The sequence below is a fragment of the Lissotriton helveticus genome, chromosome 12 (genome assembly GCF_964261635.1).
Source record: "Lissotriton helveticus chromosome 12, aLisHel1.1, whole genome shotgun sequence".
NCBI classification, from domain to species: Eukaryota; Metazoa; Chordata; class Amphibia; order Caudata; family Salamandridae; genus Lissotriton; species Lissotriton helveticus.
This window is the reverse complement of record NC_136073.1, coordinates 679,413,246-679,435,685: the sequence shown is the minus strand read 5'-3', so window position 1 is coordinate 679,435,685 and position 22,440 is coordinate 679,413,246. Positions and strand designations below refer to the sequence as shown.

The 22,440-nt window shown below is 51.9% G+C and overlaps 1 protein-coding gene across 1 annotated transcript in view; it reads right to left on the bottom strand.

The window, feature by feature from the left end:
* Positions 1–22,440, bottom strand: part of GLG1 (golgi glycoprotein 1) — a 694,561-nt gene that overhangs the window by 332,800 nt on the left and 339,321 nt on the right. The window contains exon 10 of the mRNA XM_078669216.1: positions 598–699. Within this exon, the coding sequence (XP_078525342.1) occupies positions 598–699 (102 nt within the window). The remainder of the gene's footprint in view (positions 1–597; positions 700–22,440) is intronic.

Genomic DNA, 22,440 nt, shown 5'->3' with positions numbered 1-22,440 from the left:
GCGTGCAGCGTAAAGGCTGTGAAACAGCCGGTTTACTTGTTCAGCACTGGACCGGGGAAGATGGGGTTAGGAGCCATGCCAGGTAAACCGTAGACTATCCCCGAGTTCCGCACCCTTTCCCTGCCTCAGTGAAATATCACCAGGATTCCTGTTACACTACTAAGCATTTTATAATCTGTAAAAAGCAAGGCATATCAAAACCAAATAGGGGGACAGTTGCACAAACATGGCCACTTACAACTTGATGACAATGTTGTTCCACTCATAAAGCAATGCTAAACCCATATGCTGTGAATGGAGGGCACAGTAAGCAAGTGGGGCAGTAACACAACATTTTCCAAACACCACAGGAGCATCACTGTCCTCAGTGAACATCCAGACACGTAACTAAAGACTAACTTCAAGAGATTATATTTTCTCAGATAGAGAGCAGAATATGAGCATAGTGACTGTAGTTAGACTGACTGCATTTATTCCCCACCATATCAATCTGGCTGAAGCTCAAATGAACATCATGAGCTTAAAAGGGTTTTACTGGGCCTTTAGGGTAAAATTGGGAGAAAATGTTGCATGACCACACAACATTTTGTTACTCACTTCCAATCTCGTGAGATGAAGTACTGCAGTTCCAGTAGCCTGTGCTCACACTCTTCCACCATTTTCTCTGTGTACAAGTGTTCCATAAGGCACGAAAGGATCCTGAATGCATCGGGAAAAAAGTTTTTAGGTGAAACAAAGCTTGTGAAGGAGCAAGGTTTTAACAAGTTGCAGAAAGGGGAAATAGTGCCGAAAATACGATGCTCATGGCTTCTTGAGACTAGAGTGGGAAACCATGAATAAAAAAAATACTATACATAACATACATCTGAGCAATGCCTACTTATTTATCCAATAAGCCGCCACATTTATTTTTGGCAAACTAACGCATCACCTTAAAGGAACAACCATGGTATCATGAAATCCTCTGCCATTCCACATTTACCTTAATTTTGCATGTGTGCCAAGATGGCATTTCTCCCATTTAAGTAACTATATATATTGACCACACATAATTAACTTGCTTGTAGTAGATATACCCTCAAGGGCTAACAAATACCAACTCCAGTTGCTAGCCCTTGCACTAAACTACCCACCGACAGAGGTCAGTAGTATTGTTTTAAACTTCATGAGCAGAGCCTGATATTCAACTAGGTTAGGTGCTTTTGCAAACCACAAATCTGCTCCCAACATCCACTGGACAACCGTAAAAAATGGGTCCTGGATGCTGGAACTAGTATATTCTATGGACTACATGTAAGTGCAATCTCCATCGTGTCCCCTCACTCTTCTTCCTACCATACTCAGTAAGCTATGGGTGTAAGCAATATACCCGACCTAAATTCGGGGGAGGGGGTGCCTCCTTAAAAATCTGTGCTACGCTAGTATCTTGGCCATGCCAATGAAGGCAAGTTTAGTTCTCCTTCGCGACTATATTGTTTGCCCTTTTAGAAGGAACGATCCAATTCTGCAAAAGCAGTACCCTCCTGTTACATGTCTCACACTGGAACAAGCAAGATGCAAGCTTGGCTACGGTTTTACCCAAGAAGAGCTACGAAAGGAACTGAATTTTCTCACTCCTGCGGCCCTAATTTCTGCCAAAAATCTACAAAGGTGCCAAGGATGATGTGGGTGTCCTGCTCTCACAGAGCCATTAAGTGCAGATTTACAAGGGGATTCCAATGCTAAGCAATGAAAAGAAAAAGACCATTTAAATCAGGGGTCTCCAACATTTTCTGTAAGAAGAGCTACTTATGTTCAATTAATATAATCAAGAGCTACTAATATTAGCGTTGTAATAGTGACCACATCAGACTAAATTATATTAGCAGACTCCACATTCAAGATTACCAGCGGTGGTTACCTGAATGTGTCAAGAGCTGGTTGCCAGTAGTGATGCTAAATAGGTTGTCAATGAGCAATGTCTCTACATTGGTAAAATATTACAGCTGTACTTACAATGTCCCTGGCATCATGTTAATATTAGTAATAAGTCTCCAACACTACATGATTTAGCACTGAACTATCAGCTTTAAATATATTTTGGAAATCCAACCATGTTTCTGCAAACATCAGCTTATAAATTCTGGACATGCCCACATTTTCTCTCAAATACATGCTTATCCATTTTAAAATACATAAACACAGTCAACTAATCAAAAGCTTCCAATTTAGTAGAATGGGCTGCACAGAGCTACTCGTTGGAGAAGCCTGCTTTAAATCAAATACCCCACATTGGACGAGGTTCAGAAAACACATGAGTACTAGGGGGACTCAAAACAAATATACTAGGGATTATTGTTCTTGGTAACTTACAAAGAGGTAATCAACTAAGAGTACTTTTGGGTTCATGTTGAGATTCTAACATCTGCCCTGCAAAGTCAATTAGAGGAGGTAAAGGTCAACTAAATGTGCAATGGTAAGAAATCTGGAAGGGCTTTCACAACCACTGTTACGGGGTTCTCAAGGGTTAAGCAGAGACTGAAAAATCTGCATGAGGAACAGAGATATGGTACTAAACTACAAAGCAGGAGAGTATGCTTAAAGCAGTTGTACAGAGAAAGAAAGTGCAATGCTCCGATGTAGAAATGCTAGTTGTAGAAAAGTGCCCCGTTTTGTCATTGTCACCCCCACATTTTGCCACTGGTACTGGTGTTTTTCGACTGATGTGCACTAGGACCCTACTAACCAGGCCCCAGTACCAGTGCTCTTTCCCTAAAACAAGGTCCAATTGTGTCACACTTTGGCACCCCTGTAAGTCCCTAGTAAGTGCATGGGTACCAGAGGGGGGGGGGGGCTAATGAGTGCAGAAGGTATTATGCCACTCTAAGGGACCCCATTCAAATTGCATGTAGCCTGAAGTTGCAGACTGCGTGTCATGGTGCAAACCATGAGTGAAAGCAAGACATGGCACACTCCCAGTGTGACATGCTAAAGTCACAGAATGTAACATATCTAGGTCATCCCTACAGAAGGCCTTGTAACCCTTAGCAGGATGCATTATATTGAATGTGAGGGCATATATGCATGGGCAGATATGCCCCTGTGCTGTCTAGTTCAGTCACTAGATGGTACAAGTGAACAGGGAAGCCATCTTAAGTATATGTACTAGGAAATGATCATTGCCAGCTACATGAGAACTTCACTGAAACCTATGGTGTTTGGTATCAAACACCTCATCTCAATAAATCAGTAATGATGCCAGTACAAGATTTATTATGGCACACACCCAGAGGGCACCTTAGAGGTGCCCCCTGAAAAACCTGCAACCATCTAGAGTGCGGACTGGTCTCGTACAGCTTGCCACCACAGACACATTTCTGACCCCCTGCAGGTGAGAGCCCATGCTTTGAGGTCAGAAACGATACCTGCTTTGAAGGAAGATGTTCACACCTCCTCCAGCAGGAGGACTAGTGATTTAGCATATAAAGGCCAGGGGTTTCAAAGCCCCTACTGCCTTTGATATGCAACCCTGACTTCCCGAAGCCATATGAGTTAACACCCCCTGCCCTGAAGACTATTTGGCACCAGGACAAGCATGTAATTAGCTATGAAGTAGGTGTATTGCACCACCAGGCTAGTCACACTTCTAAGGTTGGCTGCCTCATGTGTCCCACGAAAGAAGGATGCAACCATCTAGTTTTAGTTGAATTAGGAACTGTGGGACAGGGTTATGCCCACTCCCCAGAGGAAGTGGTCATATAGCTGGTGTAGTGACTCAAAGGGTAAGTAGCCAATTGGCTACTAACCTTCACTCCCACTAACAAACCATAATGTGCATTTAGGTGGCTACATGCCACCTGGAACTTAAGAGTCATCTGACCCAAGAAGGACAAAGAAGAGCAGAAGAAAGCAAAAACTGAAGATTAGCTGTGAACTTGGCGCCAAACCCGTCCTTCTTGCTTCTATCTCAACAATTGCAAAAAGCCGACTCGCCCTGCAGCTGTGCATCCTCAAAAAGCCTTGGAGGGCTGCCAGCACTTAGTCTACCAGTCGGCATCTACCTTGCATTGGAGGAGCCACTTGCCTGCAGGCACAGACCGCAACATCCGGTTCACTGATATGCTAACTAATGGGTCCACCAACGCAGCAGCCTCCCAGGAGAATGTCACTGTACTCCAGGAGGTCAGATTAAACTCACCCATCAAGTTTGGAGACACTAGGACCACCAGGATCCACCCTTCCCCAATACCTGGCATTCGGACCCCTTGCAGTAACTTGCAGTAATTAAGGTTTGTTCAGTGTCCAGCCCAGACGCCAACACAGCCAAGATTAAGCTATCAACGAGGGACATCCACATCATAGGACAGCACCAAGAGTGGCCCTGCTGTCCTGTTTTGTCCCCATCTTCAGGTCAAACCCAAAGTGAGAACCTCCAATGCAAGTCACCTGCCGGACAAAACACTTCTGCACCTGAGCCACACAGCCAGCATGAGTCTACGGATGTTGCACCCTTGCCACAGACCTTCAGAAACCAACCCGCAGCCCGCCCCCCACCTCCGGGTTCTGAACGACGTGTACCCCAAGTCCCCACTTACCAAGTCCACACATGTAGTATGATGCACCTTGCCTTAGGGCTGGAAGGTCTTCTGTAGGGCTGACTTACTTATACTGCATGCAGTTTTTGAGGGCATGGCACACAAGGACGGGTGCCATGTCGTGTTTTCACTTTTGTCTGCATCAAGGCACGCAGCCTGCATGTGTCTGTAAGTGTTTGGTGAGGGGTCCCTTATGGTGGCACAATTCGTGCTGCAGGCCATAAGTACCCTCTTTAGCCTCCTTGCCCTAGGAACCAGGGGTGCCATTTACTAGGCACCTACATTGAGTGCTAAAGGTATTGCCAGTTGGGTAATCTGTACAGTTTTGTGAAGGAGCTCTGGCAATGAGGACCTTTTTAGGAGGAACCCAGTGCACTGTCAAAATCACATCAAATAAAAGGCAAAAATTGGGGGTGACCATGTCAACAAGCATTGGCATAGCCAATAGGTCTCGCCTTTGGGAACTTATACGTGTTTACCAGATATATTGACTTTACCTATGTCTTTAAGCTGTGCTGTACAGAAGGTTGCAGCATGATGAAAAGTTATGATAAAGAAGTGTCAGAAGCAATTTTGTTACCTTAGATATGACCAAAAAAGCATTACTACAACTAAACAACCATATTAAAAAAAGTATTAAAAATAATGTTTATAGAGTTTTTTTGTCCTTTCATTGATGGCAACTTGTCCAAATGGTTGGTTGCTTGTGTTTTTTTTGTTATGGGGGCATAAATAACAGTAGGGTGAAGGTCAGTCAGTGAGAGTGAGAAGGTCAGTCTGAGTGAGTGAGTCAGAGTGAGTGAGTGAGTGAGTGAGTGAGTGAGTCAGAGTGAGTGAGTCAGAGTGAGTGAGTCAGAGTGAGTGAGTCAGAGTGAGTGAGTCAGAGTGAGTGAGTCAGAGTGAGTGAGTCAGAGTGAGTGAGTCAGAGTGAGTGAGTCAGAGTGAGTGAGTCAGAGTGAGTGAGTGAGTCAGAGTGAGTGAGTGAGTCAGAGTGAGTGAGTGAGTCAGAGTGAGTGAGTGAGTCAGAGTGAGTGAGTGAGTCAGAGTGAGTGAGTGAGTCAGAGTGAGTGAGTGAGAGTGAGTGAGTGAGTCAGAGTGAGTGAGTGAGTGAGAGTGAGTGAGTGAGTCAGAGTGAGTGAGTGAGTGAGAGTGAGTGAGAGTGAGTGAGTGAGAGTGAGTGAGTGAGTGAGAGTGAGTGAGTGAGTGAGAGTGAGTGAGAGTGAGTGAGTGAGAGTGAGTGAGAGTGAGTGAGTGAGAGTGAGTGAGTGAGAGTGAGTGAGTCAGAGTGAGTGAGTCAGAGTGAGTGAGTCAGAGTGAGTGAGTCAGAGTGAGTGAGTCAGAGTGAGTGAGTCAGAGTGAGTGAGTCAGAGTGAGTGAGTCAGAGTGAGTGAGTCAGAGTGAGTGAGTCAGAGTGAGTGAGTCAGAGTGAGTGAGTCAGAGTGAGTGAGTCAGAGTGAGTGAGTCAGAGTGAGTGAGTCAGAGTGAGTGAGTCAGAGTGAGTGAGTCAGAGTGAGTGAGTCAGAGTGAGTGAGTCAGAGTGAGTGAGTCAGAGTGAGTGAGTCAGAGTGAGTGAGTCAGAGTGAGTGAGTCAGAGTGAGTGAGTCAGAGTGAGTGAGTCAGAGTGAGTGAGTCAGAGTGAGTGAGTGAGTCAGAGTGAGTGAGTGAGTCTGAGTGAGTCAGAGTGAGTGAGTGAGTCAGAGTGAGTGAGTGAGTCAGAGTGAGTGAGTGAGTCAGAGTGAGTGAGTCAGAGTGAGTGAGTCAGAGTGAGTGAGTGAGTCAGAGTGAGTGAGTGAGTCAGAGTGAGTGAGTCAGAGTGAGTGAGTCAGAGTGAGTGAGTCAGAGTGAGTGAGTCAGAGTGAGTGAGTCAGAGTGAGTGAGTCAGAGTGAGTGAGTCAGAGTGAGTGAGTCAGAGTGAGTGAGTCAGAGTGAGTGAGTCAGAGTGAGTGAGTCAGAGTGAGTGAGTCAGAGTGAGTGAGTCAGAGTGAGTGAGTCAGAGTGAGTGAGTCAGAGTGAGTGAGTCAGAGTGAGTGAGTCAGAGTGAGTGAGTCAGAGTGAGTGAGTCAGAGTGAGTGAGTCAGAGTGAGTGAGTCAGAGTGAGTGAGTCAGAGTGAGTGAGTCAGAGTGAGTGAGTCAGAGTGAGTGAGTCAGAGTGAGTGAGTCAGAGTGAGTGAGTCAGAGTGAGTGAGTCAGAGTGAGTCAGAGTGAGTCAGAGTGAGTCAGAGTGAGTCAGAGTGAGTCAGAGTGAGTCAGAGTGAGTCAGAGTGAGTCAGAGTGAGTCAGAGTGAGTCAGAGTGAGTCAGAGTGAGTCAGAGTGAGTCAGAGTGAGTCAGAGTGAGTCAGAGTGAGTCAGAGTGAGTCAGAGTGAGTCAGAGTGAGTCAGAGTGAGTCAGAGAGTGAGTCAGAGTGAGTCAGAGAGTGAGTGTGAGAGTCAGAGAGAGTGAGTGTGAGAGTCAGAGAGAGTGAGTGTGAGAGTCAGAGAGAGTGAGTGTGAGAGTCAGAGAGAGTGAGTGTGAGAGTCAGAGAGAGTGAGTGTGAGAGTCAGAGAGAGTGAGTGTGAGAGTCAGAGAGAGTGAGTGGGAGAGTCCGAGAGAGTGAGTGGGAGAGTCCGAGAGAGTGAGTGGGAGAGTCCGAGAGAGTGAGTGGGAGAGTCCGAGAGAGAGAGTGGGAGAGTCCGAGAGAGAGAGTGGGAGAGTCCGAGAGAGAGAGTGGGAGAGTCCGAGAGAGAGAGTGGGAGAGTCCGAGAGAGAGAGTGGGAGAGTCCGAGAGAGAGAGTGGGAGAGTCCGAGAGAGAGAGTGGGAGAGTCCGAGAGAGAGAGTGGGAGAGTCCGAGAGAGAGAGTGGGAGAGTCCGAGAGAGAGAGTGGGAGAGTCCGAGAGAGAGAGTGGGAGAGTCAGAGAGAGAGAGTGGGAGAGTCAGAGAGAGAGAGTGGGAGGAGTCAGAGAGAGAGAGTGGGAGGAGTCAGAGAGAGAGAGTGCGAGGAGGAAGAGAGAGAGAGTGGGAGGAGTCAGAGAGAGAGAGTGGGAGGAGTCAGAGAGAGAGAGTGGGAGGAGTCAGAGAGAGAGAGTGGGAGGAGTCCGAGAGAGAGAGTGGGAGGAGTCCGAGAGAGAGAGTGGGAGAGTCCGAGAGAGAGAGTGGGAGAGTCAGAGAGAGAGAGTGGGAGAGTCAGAGAGAGAGAGTGGGAGAGTCAGAGAGAGAGAGTGGGAGAGTCAGAGAGAGAGAGTGTGAGAGTCAGAGAGAGAGAGTGTGAGAGTCAGAGAGAGAGTGTGAGAGTCAGAGAGAGAGAGTGTGAGAGTCAGAGAGAGAGAGTGTGAGAGTCAGAGAGAGAGATTGTGAGAGTCAGAGAGAGAGAGTGTGAGAGTCAGAGAGAGAGAGTGTGAGAGTCAGAGAGAGAGAGTGTGAGAGTCAGAGAGAGAGAGTGTGAGAGTCAGAGAGAGAGAGTGTGAGAGTCAGAGAGAGAGAGTGTGAGAGTCAGAGAGAGAGAGTGTGAGAGTCAGAGAGAGAGAGTGTGAGAGTCAGAGAGAGAGAGTGTGAGAGTCAGAGAGAGAGTGTCTGAGAGAGTCAGAGAGAGTGTCTGAGAGAGTCAGAGAGAGAGTGTCTGAGAGAGTCAGAGAGAGAGTGTCTGAGAGAGTCAGAGAGAGAGTGTCTGAGAGAGTCAGAGAGAGAGTGTCTGTGAGAGTCAGAGAGAGAGTGTCTGTGAGAGTCAGAGAGAGTGTCTGTGAGAGTCAGAGAGAGTGTCTGTGAGAGTCAGAGAGAGAGTGTCTGTGAGAGTCAGAGAGAGAGTGTCTGTGAGAGTCAGAGAGAGAGTGTCTGTGAGAGTCAGAGAGAGTGTCTGTGAGAGTCAGAGAGAGAGTGTCTGTGAGAGTCAGAGAGAGAGTGTCTGTGAGAGTCAGAGAGAGAGTGTCTGTGAGAGTCAGAGAGAGTGTCTGTGAGAGTCAGAGAGAGTGTCTGTGAGAGTCAGAGAGAGTGTCTGTGAGAGTCAGAGAGAGTGTCTGTGAGAGTCAGAGAGAGTGTCTGTGAGAGTCAGAGAGAGTGTCTGTGAGAGTCAGAGAGAGTGTCTGTGAGAGTCAGAGAGAGTGTCTGTGAGAGTCAGAGAGAGTGTCTGTGAGAGTCAGAGAGAGTGTCTGTGAGAGTCAGAGAGAGTGTCTGTGAGAGTCAGAGAGAGTGTCTGTGAGAGTCAGAGAGAGTGTCTGTGAGAGTCAGAGAGAGTGTCTGTGAGAGTCAGAGAGAGTGTCTGTGAGAGTCAGAGAGAGTGTCTGTGAGAGTCAGAGAGAGTGTCTGTGAGAGTCAGAGAGAGTGTCTGTGAGAGTCAGTGAGAGTGTCTGTGAGAGTCAGAGAGAGTGTCTGTGAGAGTCAGAGAGAGTGTCTGTGAGAGTCAGAGAGAGTGTCTGTGAGAGTCAGAGAGAGTGTCTGTGAGAGTTCGAGAGTCAGAGATTGTCTGCTTCTAGAAGCTTCTGGCACTGTCTGGTAGGTGGGGTGAGGGGCGCATAAATAGGGGGGCTGTGCCACCATGTGCTCAGTCAGAAGGTGGACTTGAGAGAGAGGGGACCTGCTGCCAGGGGGTGCCGCCACATGCACTTGTGTGCTGGCCCCTGAGCCCATCTGCACCCCTCCACTGTTCACAGGGCCAGTGAGAGCCCGCTGCTGGAGTTCAGGCTGCTGTACAGGAGGAGTGCCACGTTACAGAGGAGGATGGTTTCTAAGACCTACCGCCCTGTCCTGATGAGTGCCCAGTGACTGCTGACCTGGCCCAGTAATGCTTGCTGCTCTCTTGCCTAGTACCTCGTGAGCTCTACCCCTGGGCCCGACTGCTGGCAAGCGCCTGGAGAAGAGCAGCACTTTACCTGACTGCCAAGGAGCACCTTTGACTGTGCCCAGAAGGAGGTGAGGAGCGCGACCTCTTGTCCCCGAGCCTGCAGGGGGGACCTAGCGCCTTGTGAGCGCTGCATTTGGTGGACGCTATACTCCAGTGGCTGTCTCCTGCCCTAGCGCCTTGGGAGCGCCATGCTCAAAGTGCCCGTGTAGAGGAGCTGTGTAGCCTCTAAGCGCCGACTTGCCAGGGTCGGGGCACATCACCGTTGCCCGCCCCCGTTGCCCAGACGGATCCTTACAGCTGCCCCGTCTGACAGCGGGCAGCTGCATCGTAGGCGCTGTATGGTGTTCGAGCCCCAGAGAGGGGCTCAGATGTGACCCACGCCTCCTTGCCTGATCGGCGAAACCCAGCTGCACTGCAGGTAGCAGCAGCTGCGACGAGGGGGCAACTGTGCCTTTAGTGCCCCCAAAAAGGGGCTTCATCTTGACCAGTGGCTTGTGAGCCTGATCCCATACAGGCTGCCCCGTCTCCCAGCGGACAGCTGCCACGTGTTGGGGCATTCGTGAATTTAGAGACTCGGCAGTGGCGCTAACCGATATTCTGCTACATTGAGCCCAATCTGCACAGTATTGGGGGACTCCAACTTTACCAATTTTTTGTGTGGGGCTCCTAATTGCACAGCACCGCCGCAGGTGGGGGAACACTGCAGCGTCATCATATTAGGTGCTAAGGAGGCACGGGCAGGGCCACTGCTGATTCGATGCCAGGATGTCTGTATAGTGTGGTTGTATGGCCTACCTTAGGGTTAATGTTCAACGGCATGATGCGCTAGATCCATGCCAGGTTACGTTTCCGGTCTAGGGAGATGCATCCTGATTTATGCGCTGAGTTCTAGTACTAATGACATGCAGTGAGGTTCTGTTTCATGCCTCCCGCAACCAGGCATTAATGCCAATGGAGTTCATGCCTATTTTGAAGCTGCGTGCATATGTGGAGGCCTAATGAGTGCACCTAATATGATTATGCCAATGAGCCTTCTGCCCATGTCATGCCTCATGATCCATGCCTAGTACAGGATGTGCGGTTTGCCCCTACTGCTTACGTGCAGGTGAATGTGATTTATGCAAAGGTTGTGCAGTGGGCATATGATTCATAATGTGATCCCTTCAGGCTTGTGTATATTGTGTTCATGGGATGGCCTGACATCTTATGCGAGACTCATGGTTAATGCCATATACCCCGAGAAGTTATATGCCTAGGGGAGGCCAAATACCATACCAGGATATCTGCCTTGTACGCCTATTGCATAAGTTACTACTTGAGTAACGATATATCTGTAAGAGACATTAGTTAGTGATAGATTCTTTACCTTAGAATATCCCCAGGCGTCAGACTGGATCCAGAAACTATTGGGTAGCAGTACCCTTGCGCGTCGGTAGGCGTCGTCTGCGGCTCCGCGTCCGCGCCGGGATGACGCCGCCCTCACGCGCTGACGTCAGTTCTTATACATAGCTTTTCTGCGCCAGAAACGCAGAGCCATGATAAAAACCAACACTGGTGCCATGAAACTAGGGCCCTGAAAGGGGATGACCTTAACCCTAGATATCGGTTCGCAGAACGGGGAGGATGGGTGGGGCGGTAAGGAATCTATCACTAACTAATGTCTCTTACAGATATATCGTTACACAAGTAGTAACTTGTGCATCTGAAAGAGACACGTTAGTGATAGATTCCTTTCCTTAGAATAGATACCCCAGCAATACCAACCCCGGTGGTGGGTCTGCGAACCAATAATCACACCAGAAAGTCCTGGAGGAAGGAACAGCCAAAGAAGCCATCCCTCCGGACTTGGCTGTCCAGGCAGTAGTGTCTTGCGAACGTGTGCAGCGAGGCACACGTAGCTGCCTGACAGATGTCCTGCAAGGGCACTCCCTGGCCCAGGGTAGTAGTAGCCACCGTGGCCCGAGTGGAATGGGCCCTCAGCCCAACAGGAGGTTCCTTCTTAGCCAAAGAGTAGCACGTCTTGATGCACAACACGACTCACCGAGAGATGGTCCGTTTGAGCACCGCCCGTCCCTTTTTAGCGCCCACGCAACCAACAAGGAGTTGGTCATATACCCGGAACTGGCTTGTGCGATCCAGATAGTATGAGAGCGCACGTTTTGGGTCCAGAGGGTGGAGCCTCTCTTCCTCTTTCGAGGAATGCGGAGGCGGAAAGAAGGTGGGCAAGGTGATGAACTGCCCGATGTCGGAGGCTGTGACTACCTTGGGCAGGAAAGAGGGTCTTGTCCGCAACACAACCATGTCCGGATGGACAGAAAAGAAATGAGGTTTAGAGGAAAGAGCCTGGAGCTCACTCACTTTCCTGGCAGAGGTGATGGCAACCAGGAAAGCAGTCTTAAGTGTAAGAAGACGGAGAGGACAGTTGTGAAGCGGCTGAAAAGGAGCGCACATCAGGTAAGTTAGAACCAGGTTCAAGTCCCACTGGGGCATCACGAAAGGAACAGGGGGGAACATATGAGTGATGCCCTTCAAGAATCTGTTAACAATCGGGGACTTGAACAAAGAAGGCTGATCAGGTAGCCCCAAGAAGGCGGAAAGGGCAGAAAGGTAGCCCTTGATAGTGCCCAGAGCAGAGCCCTACTGGGCAAGAGAAAGAAGGACGAGGAGAACCTCAGAAAGGGGGGCAGAGAGTGGATCCACAGCCTTTGCTGTGCACCATGCCATAAATCTGTTCTACCTGCAGGCGTATACCGACTTTGTGGAGGGACGCCTGGCTGCCAGAATCACATTACAAACTTCAGGAGGCAAGTCAAATGGCCTCAACTGTCGCCGCTCAATCTCCAAGCATGGAGGTGGAGACTGGACAGGTTCGGGTGGAGGACCGTCCCCTGCTGCTGCGACAGAAGGTCCTCCTGAAGAGGCAGACGAATCGGGGGATCGACTAACATGCTGAGTAGCTCTGGATACCAATATCTCCGTGCCCAGTCCGGAGCCACAAGGATAACCTGGGCCCGGTCGCGCCTTATCTTCAGCACACTGGGCAGAAGTGGTATAGGCAGAAAGGCGTACAATAGACTGCAACTCCACTCGCAACGAAAAGCGTCTCCGAGCGAGTGCCGCCTTGGAAATTCCAACGCGCAGAACTGATGATATTGCGCGTTCTCTTCTGTGGCGAATAAATCTAACCAAGGCTCTCCCCACTGCTGAAAGAGATCTTGCATCACAACCCAGTTCAGATGCCATTCGTGATCCATCATGCACCGACGGCTGAGTTAGTCAGCCCTTGCGTTCAGAGAACCTGCCAGGTGTTGAACCACCAGGGTCACGCCCTGATGTTCTAGCCACTGCCAGAGGCACAGAGCCTCCTGGCATAGGGTCCACGACCCCACCCCGCCCTGTTTGTTGCAGTACCACATGGGGGTGGTGTTGTCCGTGAAAACCTGCACTACACTCCCCCGGACAGAGGGGAGGAATGCCTTCAGTGCAAGACGGATCGTCCGCAGCTCCAGAAGGTTGATGTGGAGCCGGGACTCCGCCGGGGACCAGAGGCCTCTGATCTCCGCCTCTCCCATGTGGCCCCCCCCCCCCAGCCCTGGACGGACGAGTCCGTCACAACTACGTGTTCCGGTTGGGGTAGGGAGAGGGATCTGCCGCTGACCCAATCGCGGTCCATGAACCACCACTGCAACTGTCTTGCAGTGCCCTCCGAGATCAAGACATGGTCTGACAAGTTGCCCTGATGCTGGGCCCACTGAAACTTCAGGTCCCACTGCAGAGCCCGCATCCGCCACCGGGCGTGATGCACCAGAAGGCTGCAGGAGGCCATCAGCCCCAGAAGACGCAGCGTCAACCTGACCGAGACTCGGGATAAAGGCTGAAAGATCGGAATCAGAGCCTCAACATCCCAAACCCGCTGTTCGGGAGGATAAACCCGAAACTGCGCCGAGTCTAGAACCGCTCTGATGAAGAGAAGCTTCTGAGAGGGACACAGATGTGACTTCGGCACATTGATGGAGAACCCCAGCAGGTGCATGAGGTCGGCCATAGTCTGGAGGTGGCTGACGACTGTCTGGGGCGAGCCCGCCTTTAACAACCAGTCGTCGAGGTAGGGGAAGACTGAAACCCCTAACCTGCGCAGATGAGCTGCGACCACCGCCATCACTTTCCTGAACACCCGTGGGGCGCTGGTAAGGCCGAAGGGGAGCACAGTAAACTGAAAGTACTCGTGGCCTACCGTGAACCACAGGTAACGCCGGTGGGCCGGGGATGTGGAAATAGGCGTCCTCCAAGTCCAACGCTACCATCCAGTCTCCTGGGTCTAGGGCAGCTAAGACCTGAGCCAAAGTCAGCATCTTGAACTTCTCCCTCCGGAGGAAGCCGTTGACGTTCCGTAGGTCCAAGATAGGGCGTAGGACCCCTTTGCCCTTCTTGGGTACCAGAAAGTAGTGGGAGTAACAACCACACCCTACTTCTGGCCCAGGAACGCGCTCGATGGCCCCCTTGGCCAAGAGGGCCGTAACTTCCTCTTGCAGAAGTTTCAAGTAATCCGCCGACACGCGGTGGTATTGAGGTGGCATGGCTGGAGGGGACGCCTCAAAGGGGATGGAGTAGCCCCTTCGGACGATTTGCAGCACCCACCTGTCCGATGTGACAGTGCGCCAGTGGTGGTGGTGATGGCGGACCCTGCCCCCTACTGGCGTCACATGGGCCTGAAAGCACGGACTAGGAAGGTTTTGAGGCGGATGCTGCAGGGGCAGGTGTGGACTGGCATCGCCGATGTCCCTGACCGCCGCCACAGCAGTTTCCATGCCAGCCACCGTGCTGGATGGAAGTCTGAGGCCAGTGGCTGGCAGGACGTGTGGGGGAGCACCTTCCTTGGCCACGAAAGGGGCGAAAGGCAGCCGATTGCTGGCGCGGGGCTGAGAGGCCCAAGGACTTGGCCGTAGCCCTGGAGTCCTTAACCTCTTGCATGCTCATGACAAGGTGAACTCTTCATGAGGCACACTGGAGCTGTGCTCATGACAAGGTGAACTCGTCATGTAGAATGGGATCTTGGAAATTTCAGCACCCAGCGGGAATTGCCTTAGCAGCCAAGTGGTTAAAGCGCTCAAGCGCATGGTCTGCCTTGTCGCCAAAGAGGCGACGGCCATCAAACGGCATGTCCATAAGGGTGTTTTGGACATCAGTCGAAATGTTGGCGGACCTCAACCAGGAGTGGCAACGAATCGCCACCGTCGTTGCCATCGCTCTGCCCAGTGAGTCCGTGGTATCCAGCCCACACCGGATGGAATACCGCGCTGCATCTCGACCCTCCGCAAGGGCTTGGGTGAGTTTAATCCGGACCTCCTCCGGGCATTGTGGCAGCACGTCCGCGACCGTGTCCCACAGAGAGTGGGTGTAACGGCCCAAGAGGCATGCGGAGTTGACTGACCGCAATCCCAAACTCAGGGAGGAGAACACCTTTCCGTATTGCTCATACCTCTTGGATTCCCGATCGGGGGGAGCCTCCGGGAATGCGGTCTGGGAGTTAGAGGCCTGGATCACCAGACTCTCGGGAGTGGGGTGGGTGGACAGGAAGCAAGGGTCGCCCGGAGCCGGGCGGTGGCGCCTGGCAAAGTTACTGTCTACAGTAGCGGGCGTGGACCAAGTGCCCAGAAGAACGTCTGACAAGGCCTCATTAAACGGCAGCAGAGGCTCGGTCGAGCTTGCCTGCGACTTAATGACCTCAGTGAGGAGGTTAGTCCTCACAGCCGCGACGGGGGAGCTCAAGGCCTTGGCAGGCCGCGTCTGCACCAGACTATAGACAGCCCCCTCCTCCATAGCCACGGTAGGAGGGGAGACAAAACCAGCGTCGGGCGAAGTGTACAGACCACTGGCCTCCCCAAGCTCACCTGTCCAGTCCAGAGAAAACTGGCACTCACGTGCAGGAGGGTCCTCGGACCCCTACCAATCCCCCTCGTCACCCATCGCCTGGTATTCAGGTGCAAAGGATGGGGCCGGGTTGTAGAAATAGAAATCTCCAAGCGGCGGCGAACGCTCAGACGCCGGACCCGAATCGAGGGTAGGACCTGGGACGGCGCCAGGGGCGACACCCTGGGGGCCGGTGCGGTCGTAAGGTCGACCGGCGAGGACCCGGGTCCGGAATGGCGGGACCCTGCGGCGTCGGGGCCGAAGCACCCGACGGCGCCGGGGCCGAAGCACCCGACGGCGCCGGGGCCGAAGCACCCGGCCCGCGTGGGGAACCAGTCGGGACCGCTGGGCCCGAAGGCGCCGCGGAACCCGACGGAGGAGTGAGCGACCTTATGGCCATTAGGAAGGCCTCGATCTCCTCCTGGCGTCGCGTCCTGCCCAGGGACCGGCGGGTGTGGGGCAGGCCGCGACGCCTGCGGCTCCAGCAGAGCCGCGAGGGCGGTGTCGCCCGAACCCCCGGCTGTGTCGCGCAAGCGTCAGGGGGATTCGGTAGAGCGATGACGCCTCTTCGACTTCTTGTGCCTCTTACCTGAGGACTTCAAGCCCGAAGACTGGTGATGACTCCCGGAGCTATGATGACTCCGACCCCACGACCAATCCATCGACCTCCTCGCGACCAGGGCCGACTGCCGGAGCTCGAGTCGCTTGCGGGACCGCTCCAGTCTAGCTTTGGACGTCAGGGCCCGGCAGTCGGAGCAGGACTTGTCGTCGTGGTCGGGGCCCAGACAGTGAAGGCACCGGCATGGGGGTCGGTAACCGACATCAGTTGGTTGCAGTCGACGCAGGGTTTAAACCCGGGCATCCCTACCGGCACCATCGGAGTCGAGAGACTTCAAAAAATGATCAAAAAGGATCGAAAAAATTAGTCAAAAATTGACTAAGGGTACCACTTTTTCCGGACCTGTGCTTGCTGGCGCGGAAAAAAGAAGAACTGACGTCAGCGCTCGAGGGAGGCGTCTAAGTACTCCGGCAATATCATCCCGGCGCCAACGATGCCGACGACCGACGCGGAGCCGCAGACGACGCCTACCGACGTGCAAGGGTACTGCTACGCAAAAGTTTCCGGATCCAGTCTGACGCCTGGGGATATTCTAAGATAAGGAATCTATCACTAACGTGTCTCTTTCAGATGTTCTTTTTGCAGGGGATGCTGATGCAATGCATAATGTGCTTTTACGCCTAATGTTAATGCTTTACGTTTTTATTGCAGCATTGAAACTGACTGACTTACCTTTTTCATTTATCCTTTATCCCTTAGCGATGGTTCTGGCAGCTGCCCGATTGTCCCAGCCATGTAAATAATCCCCTTGTACATATTGCCCTGCCACCAGTTGGCGCAGTCTAGAGACTACTGTGGTTTAATACGTGGTTACTATTGTATGTTTGATACAATACAAAAGTTATTCTTTTCACCTAATCTGGTGTGGTCTCTTTTTGTGGTGTGCCTTGTGTGTCGTCTGTGTGTACTGCGTGGATGCTTTGCACATGTCCTCGGGAGTTTGGCCCGCCCGCTCTGCACCACGCTACCCCATTTCTAACAGGTGTTCTCCACATCACTTATCTAGTCGCTCTCCTCTGAATTCTCCGGTCACGTGAACTCCAGCAATGGGTCCCCTCGCTGAGAAATTCTCCTCCTGGGCTATGATGTTCATGAAGGACTGTGCTTTTTGGTGCCCTTTTCCTTCTTTTCTCTGCAGATACTCAGATTCTACAGGGCTCCTCTGGTGTTCTTCCAGACCCAATGGCGGAAAATATCTGAAGATGGCGGAAACGCACAGGGACTTCGGAGGAGCCATCTGACGTTGCAAAAGTGATGGACTTACTACAAATGGTGGTCAATGACGCCCACACAGAGGAAAACACTACTCCGGACCCAACCACTATAAGGCGGAATAGATGCAGAGCATGTGAATACAGCAACATAATTAAAAGTTTGTCTAGTTTATTCTAGGCACAGAAACTGGGTTTTGTCCAGACGCAGTACCGCCACAGAAGCTTCATTGAAATGATGGATGACAATTTGTGATGAGCAGTATATTTTGAGCAGAAAGGGTGGTATTGTGTACACGAGTCCTATTCTTATGTTTGCCTTGATTACCGTAACTTTTTTTTCATTCTTAAACCATACCCCTATTAGCATGATACTTCTTTAGCAGATGTTATGGGAAAATTAATTTTTATCGTATATCTCTTCTGTATAAAGAAACAGAGTCCGCCATGATTGTAGAAAGCTTTGTGACCCCTTTTTAGCTATTAGATGCTGATTTTCGACGCTGAAAGTGCAAAGAGGCCTGCAAACTAGACCTCGGTGCCAGTGCTCCTTCCCCAAAACAAGGTGTGGTCTAATTCTATGTCCGGACCGGAGGAGAGGATTATGCTATTCTTTCTTCACTTTAATAGCAGCCACTCAAAGTGAAACACAATAAACTATTGTTTCTCATGATACCTTGGGAATATTAAGAGTAATAACAATAAGAGTCCAACAAGTAGATTGTCCTTCCACGTTCCACCAATCAGGGGGCTCCAGCCGGATCACAGACCCTTGTCACAGGCCCTTCCTACTCTCTGCGCTGCTCGCAGAGATAAGTGCATGTTTTCGTTCCCCCTCATGTTTGTGGTATAAAATCTTTATATCTGCTTGAATTTGTTCGACTTGCGATAGGAACAAGCTATGAACATGTGTTCTCACTGAAATGCTTGGTTGCTTCATGCAGCCCTCGTGTATGTGCTTCAATTTCTGGGTTGTGTATTTGCAGGACCGCTCTCTAACGCGGTAATAGACTTTTGTAGCCTCCCAGTGACTCGGGGGCCAGTGTCCGGTCGCGGGAGCATTTTCCGCACCTTCACGGACGCTCTTGGTGTGGGCTCGGTGGTGTGGTTCTTGCGCCGCTAGAAGGCGCCTGATTGGGGGCTCTGCATTCCTGGAATCTGAGCCGCAGCGCCGCTGTGAGCCTTGTCCCGTCTGGTGAGCTTACGCCCACGTGTGCGGGTCAGTATCGCCTAGTGGCACTTGTTTGGTCTATGCCCTGTCTGGTCTATAATGGAGTACTCTCTGCTTGCTACATGCTCCGTGCTAGAGTACTCAGGCAAGCAAGCAAGCCGGGCTGAAGACGGCTGTAATGCCAGAAACCGGTCCTCGGAAGCTTGTTTCCGGTCCAGGGAAGGCATGGCTTGGCAGTTCGGGCTGGACTGTTCCCATGAGGCACAGGGTCAGACTGATTTGCATATGGCCATGTCTGAACTGGGGTGGCAGAGTGGGCTAAAGAACGGTGATGGATTAAACCCAGATCTCTTGACTGGGTTTGAGTGTTTGATTGGCTCAGATGCTCCGTCCATCATCACCCCCTTTTGTACCACTGTGTTCGCCATAAGTTGGCAGGGTATGCTCAGACGTGAGTCCCTTGCTCACTTTGCCACTGGATTCAAGCAAGCCTGGCTGAAGACGGCTGTAATGCCAGAAACCGGTCCTAGGAAGCTTGAATCCGGTCCAGGGAAGGCATGGCTTGGAAGTTCAGGCTGGACTGTTCCCATGAGGCTCAGGGTCAGACTGATTTTGCATATGGCCATGTCTGAACTGGGTGGCAGAGTGGGCTGAAGAACGGTGATGGATTAAACCCAGATCTGTTGACTGGGTGTGAGTGTTTGATTGGTTTGGATGCTCTGTCCATCACCACCCCCTTTTGTACTACAAAATGAAGGAAGCAGCTGCTTTTTATTTTAGTAACCGATCCTAGTTAGATCAGTAACTAAAAGGTGGGGCCGAGGGGGGGACGGGACACTAGAAAGCATTTTTTTTTTAAAGCAGGTGGGGGAGCTGGAACATTAAAGACGGCTGGGCTGAGGAGACAGGAGACCGAAGACCGAAGAACCACAGAAGGCTGGGCTGGGGAGACCGAAGAATCACGGAAGGCTGGGCTGGGGAGACAGAATCACCACGGGGGGGGGGGGGGTACAGAATCACCACGGGGGAGGGGGGGGTTACAGAATCACCACGGGGCTGGGGGGGAACAATATCACCACGGGGGCAATCACCACGGGGGTGGGAGGGAAGACAATCACGACGGGGGGGCAGAAACACCACGGGGGGGCGGAAACACCAGGGGGGGGACAGAATCACCACAGGGGGCAGAATCACAACAGGGGGGGGATCATCACGGGGGGGGGGTAGGGGCAGAATCACCACGGGGGGGGGCAGAATCACCACAGAGGGAGGGGGGGAACAGAATCACCAAAGAGGGAGGGGGGGACAGAATCGCCAAAGAGGGAGGGGGGGACAGAATCGCCAAAGAGGGAGGGGGGGACAGAATCGCCAAAGGGGGGGGGACAGAATCGCCAAAGAGGGGGGGGGGGACCAGAATCGCCAAAGAGGGGGGGGGGGACCAGAATCGCCAAAGAGGGGGGGGGGACCAGAATCGCCAAAGAGGGGGGGGGACAGAATCGTCAAAGAGGGGGGGGGGACACAGAATCACCAAAGAAGGAGGGGGGGACAGAATCGCCAAAGAGGGAGGGGGGACAGAATCGCCAAAGAGGGAGGGGGGGACAGAATCGCCAAAGAGGGAGGGGGGGACAGAATCGCCAAAGAGGGAGGGGGGGGGCAGAATCGCCAAAGAGGAATGGGGGGCCAGTGGAGGACGGGTGCACAAGCACTTCGGAGAGAGCAGCATAGAGCTGGTGTGGAGAGTCATATAGGAAAAAGTGACCAACACCTAACACAGTGGGGGGGGGGGGGGGGGGTTACACGGCCAGTCAGATGAATTAAACAAGCATTGGAAATGCAATAGGTCTCGCATTAGGAAAGTTTGAGCTATTGGTATTGTAAATGACACTTTTTTTATTTATGTGTTGGTTTTGAAAGTAGCAAAATTAATAGCTTTGTCAGTTACAATGTCAATAGTTTTAACTTTTGCAAATGTGACACCTATAGCATTTGTAATGCAATGTGTGTTGTATTTACGTGACTTAGATGTATTGATATTACAAATAACAATGGCTTTTAATTTTGTAAATAATTAATACTTAAATAAAAGTTATTGTAATTTATAATGGCAATAGCTTAAACGTTTGTAAATAACTTTTGTGAAGATTATGTTCAGTGTATTTTATTGTGACGAAAATCCAAGAACATTGCATTTGCACCTACACACACACAGAGCCACACACATATAGATGTGCTGGTGGTGGATCTGGGGGATATGGTGGTGGTGGTGGATGTGGTGGTGGTGGTGATGGTGGATGTGGTGGTGATGGTGGTGGATGTGGTGGTGGTGGTGGATGTGATGGTGGATGTGGTGGTGGATGCGGTGGTGGTGGATGCGGTGGATGTGGTGGTGGATGCGGTGGATGTGGTGGTGGATGCGGTGGATGTGGTGGTGGATGGGGTGATGGATGTGGTGGTGGATGTAGTGGTGGTGGATGTAGTGGTGGTGGTGGTGGTGGATGCGGTGGTGGTGGTGGATGCGGTGGTGGTGGTGGATGTGGCGGTGGTGGATGTGGCGGTGGTGGATGTGGTGGATGTGGCGGTGGATGTGGCGGTGGATGTGGCGGTGGATGTGGCGGTGGATGTGGCGGTGGATGTGGCGGTGGATGTGGCGGTGGATGTGGAGGTGGATGTGGAGGTGGATGTGGAGGTGATGGTGGATGTGGAGGTGATGGTGGATGTGGTGGTGGTGGTGGATGTGGTGGTGGTGGATGGGGTGGTGGTGGATGGGGTGGTGATTGTGGTGGTGGGTGTGGTGGTGGGTGTGGTGGATGTGGTGGTGGGTGTGGTGGATGTGGTGGATGCGGTGGTGGTGGTGGATGTGGTGGTGGGTGTGGTGGATGTGGTGGTGGGTGTGGTGGGTGTGGTGGATGCAGTGGTGGTGGATGTGGTGGATGCGGTGGTGGTGGATGCGGTGGTGTTGGATGTGGTGGTGGTGGATGTGGTGGTGGATGTCATGGTGGATGTGGAGGTGATGGTGGATGTGGATGTGGTGGTGATGGTGGATGTGGTGGTGGATGTGGTGGTGGATGCGGTGGTGGTGGATGCGGTGGTGGTGGATGCGGTGGTGGTGGATGCGGTGGTGGTGGATGCGGTGGTGGTGGATGCGGTGGTGGTGGTGGATGCGGTGGTGGTTGTGGTGGATGCGGTGGTGGATGTAGTGGTGGAAGTGGTGGTGGATGTGGTGGTGGAAGTGGTGGTGGAAGTGGTGGTGGATGTGGCGGTGGTGGATGTGGCGGTGGTGGATGTGGTGGTGGATGTGGCGGTGGATGTCATGGTGGATGTGGAGGTGATGGTGGATGTGGTGGTGATGGTGGATGTGGTGGTGGATGCGGTGGATGTGGTGGTGGATACGGTGGATGTGGTGGATGCGGTGGATGCGGTGGATGTGGTGGATGCGGTGGTGGTTGTAGTGGATGTAGTGGTGGTGGAGGTGGTGGTGGTGGTGGATGTGGTGGATGCGGTGGTGGTGGATGTGGTGGTGGTGGATGTCATGGTGGATGTGGAGGTGATGGTGGATGTGGTGGTGATGGATGTGATGGTGGATGTAGTGGTGGTGGGTGTGGTGGTGGATGCGGTGGATGCGGTGGATGTGGTGGTGGTGGTGGAGGTGATGGTGGATGTGGTGGTAGTGGTGGATGTGATGGTGGATGCGGTGGTGGTGGATGTGGTGGTGGATGCGGTGGTGGTGGTGGATGCTGTGGTTGTGGTGGATGTGGTGGTGGATGTAGTGGTGGTGGGGGTGGTGGTGGTGGATGCGGTGTCTGGGCCAACTGCATATGGATAAACACACTGTCGCGCTCAACCGGACGGTCAACTTGATACCACTTGTCAATACATTGGGCTGCGCACTTTACTCAGTCATACAAGCTTGGTTTTCTTAATTTACGCTGCACCCTTAATTTAAGCTGTCACAGAAAGTAACCATCCTCTTGGTGTGGTCCAAATCACACAGTTCAAGGATAAGGAGTAAAATCTGAAGTGTGTTGAGCAGGTCAGACTGACCATGTGCACGATGAGGCCACAAGGTGAGTACAGAGGGGCGTCACCCCAAGCGACCAGTCACAGCTGCAGAAACAGGGAGTTAAAACATATAAAACATACAC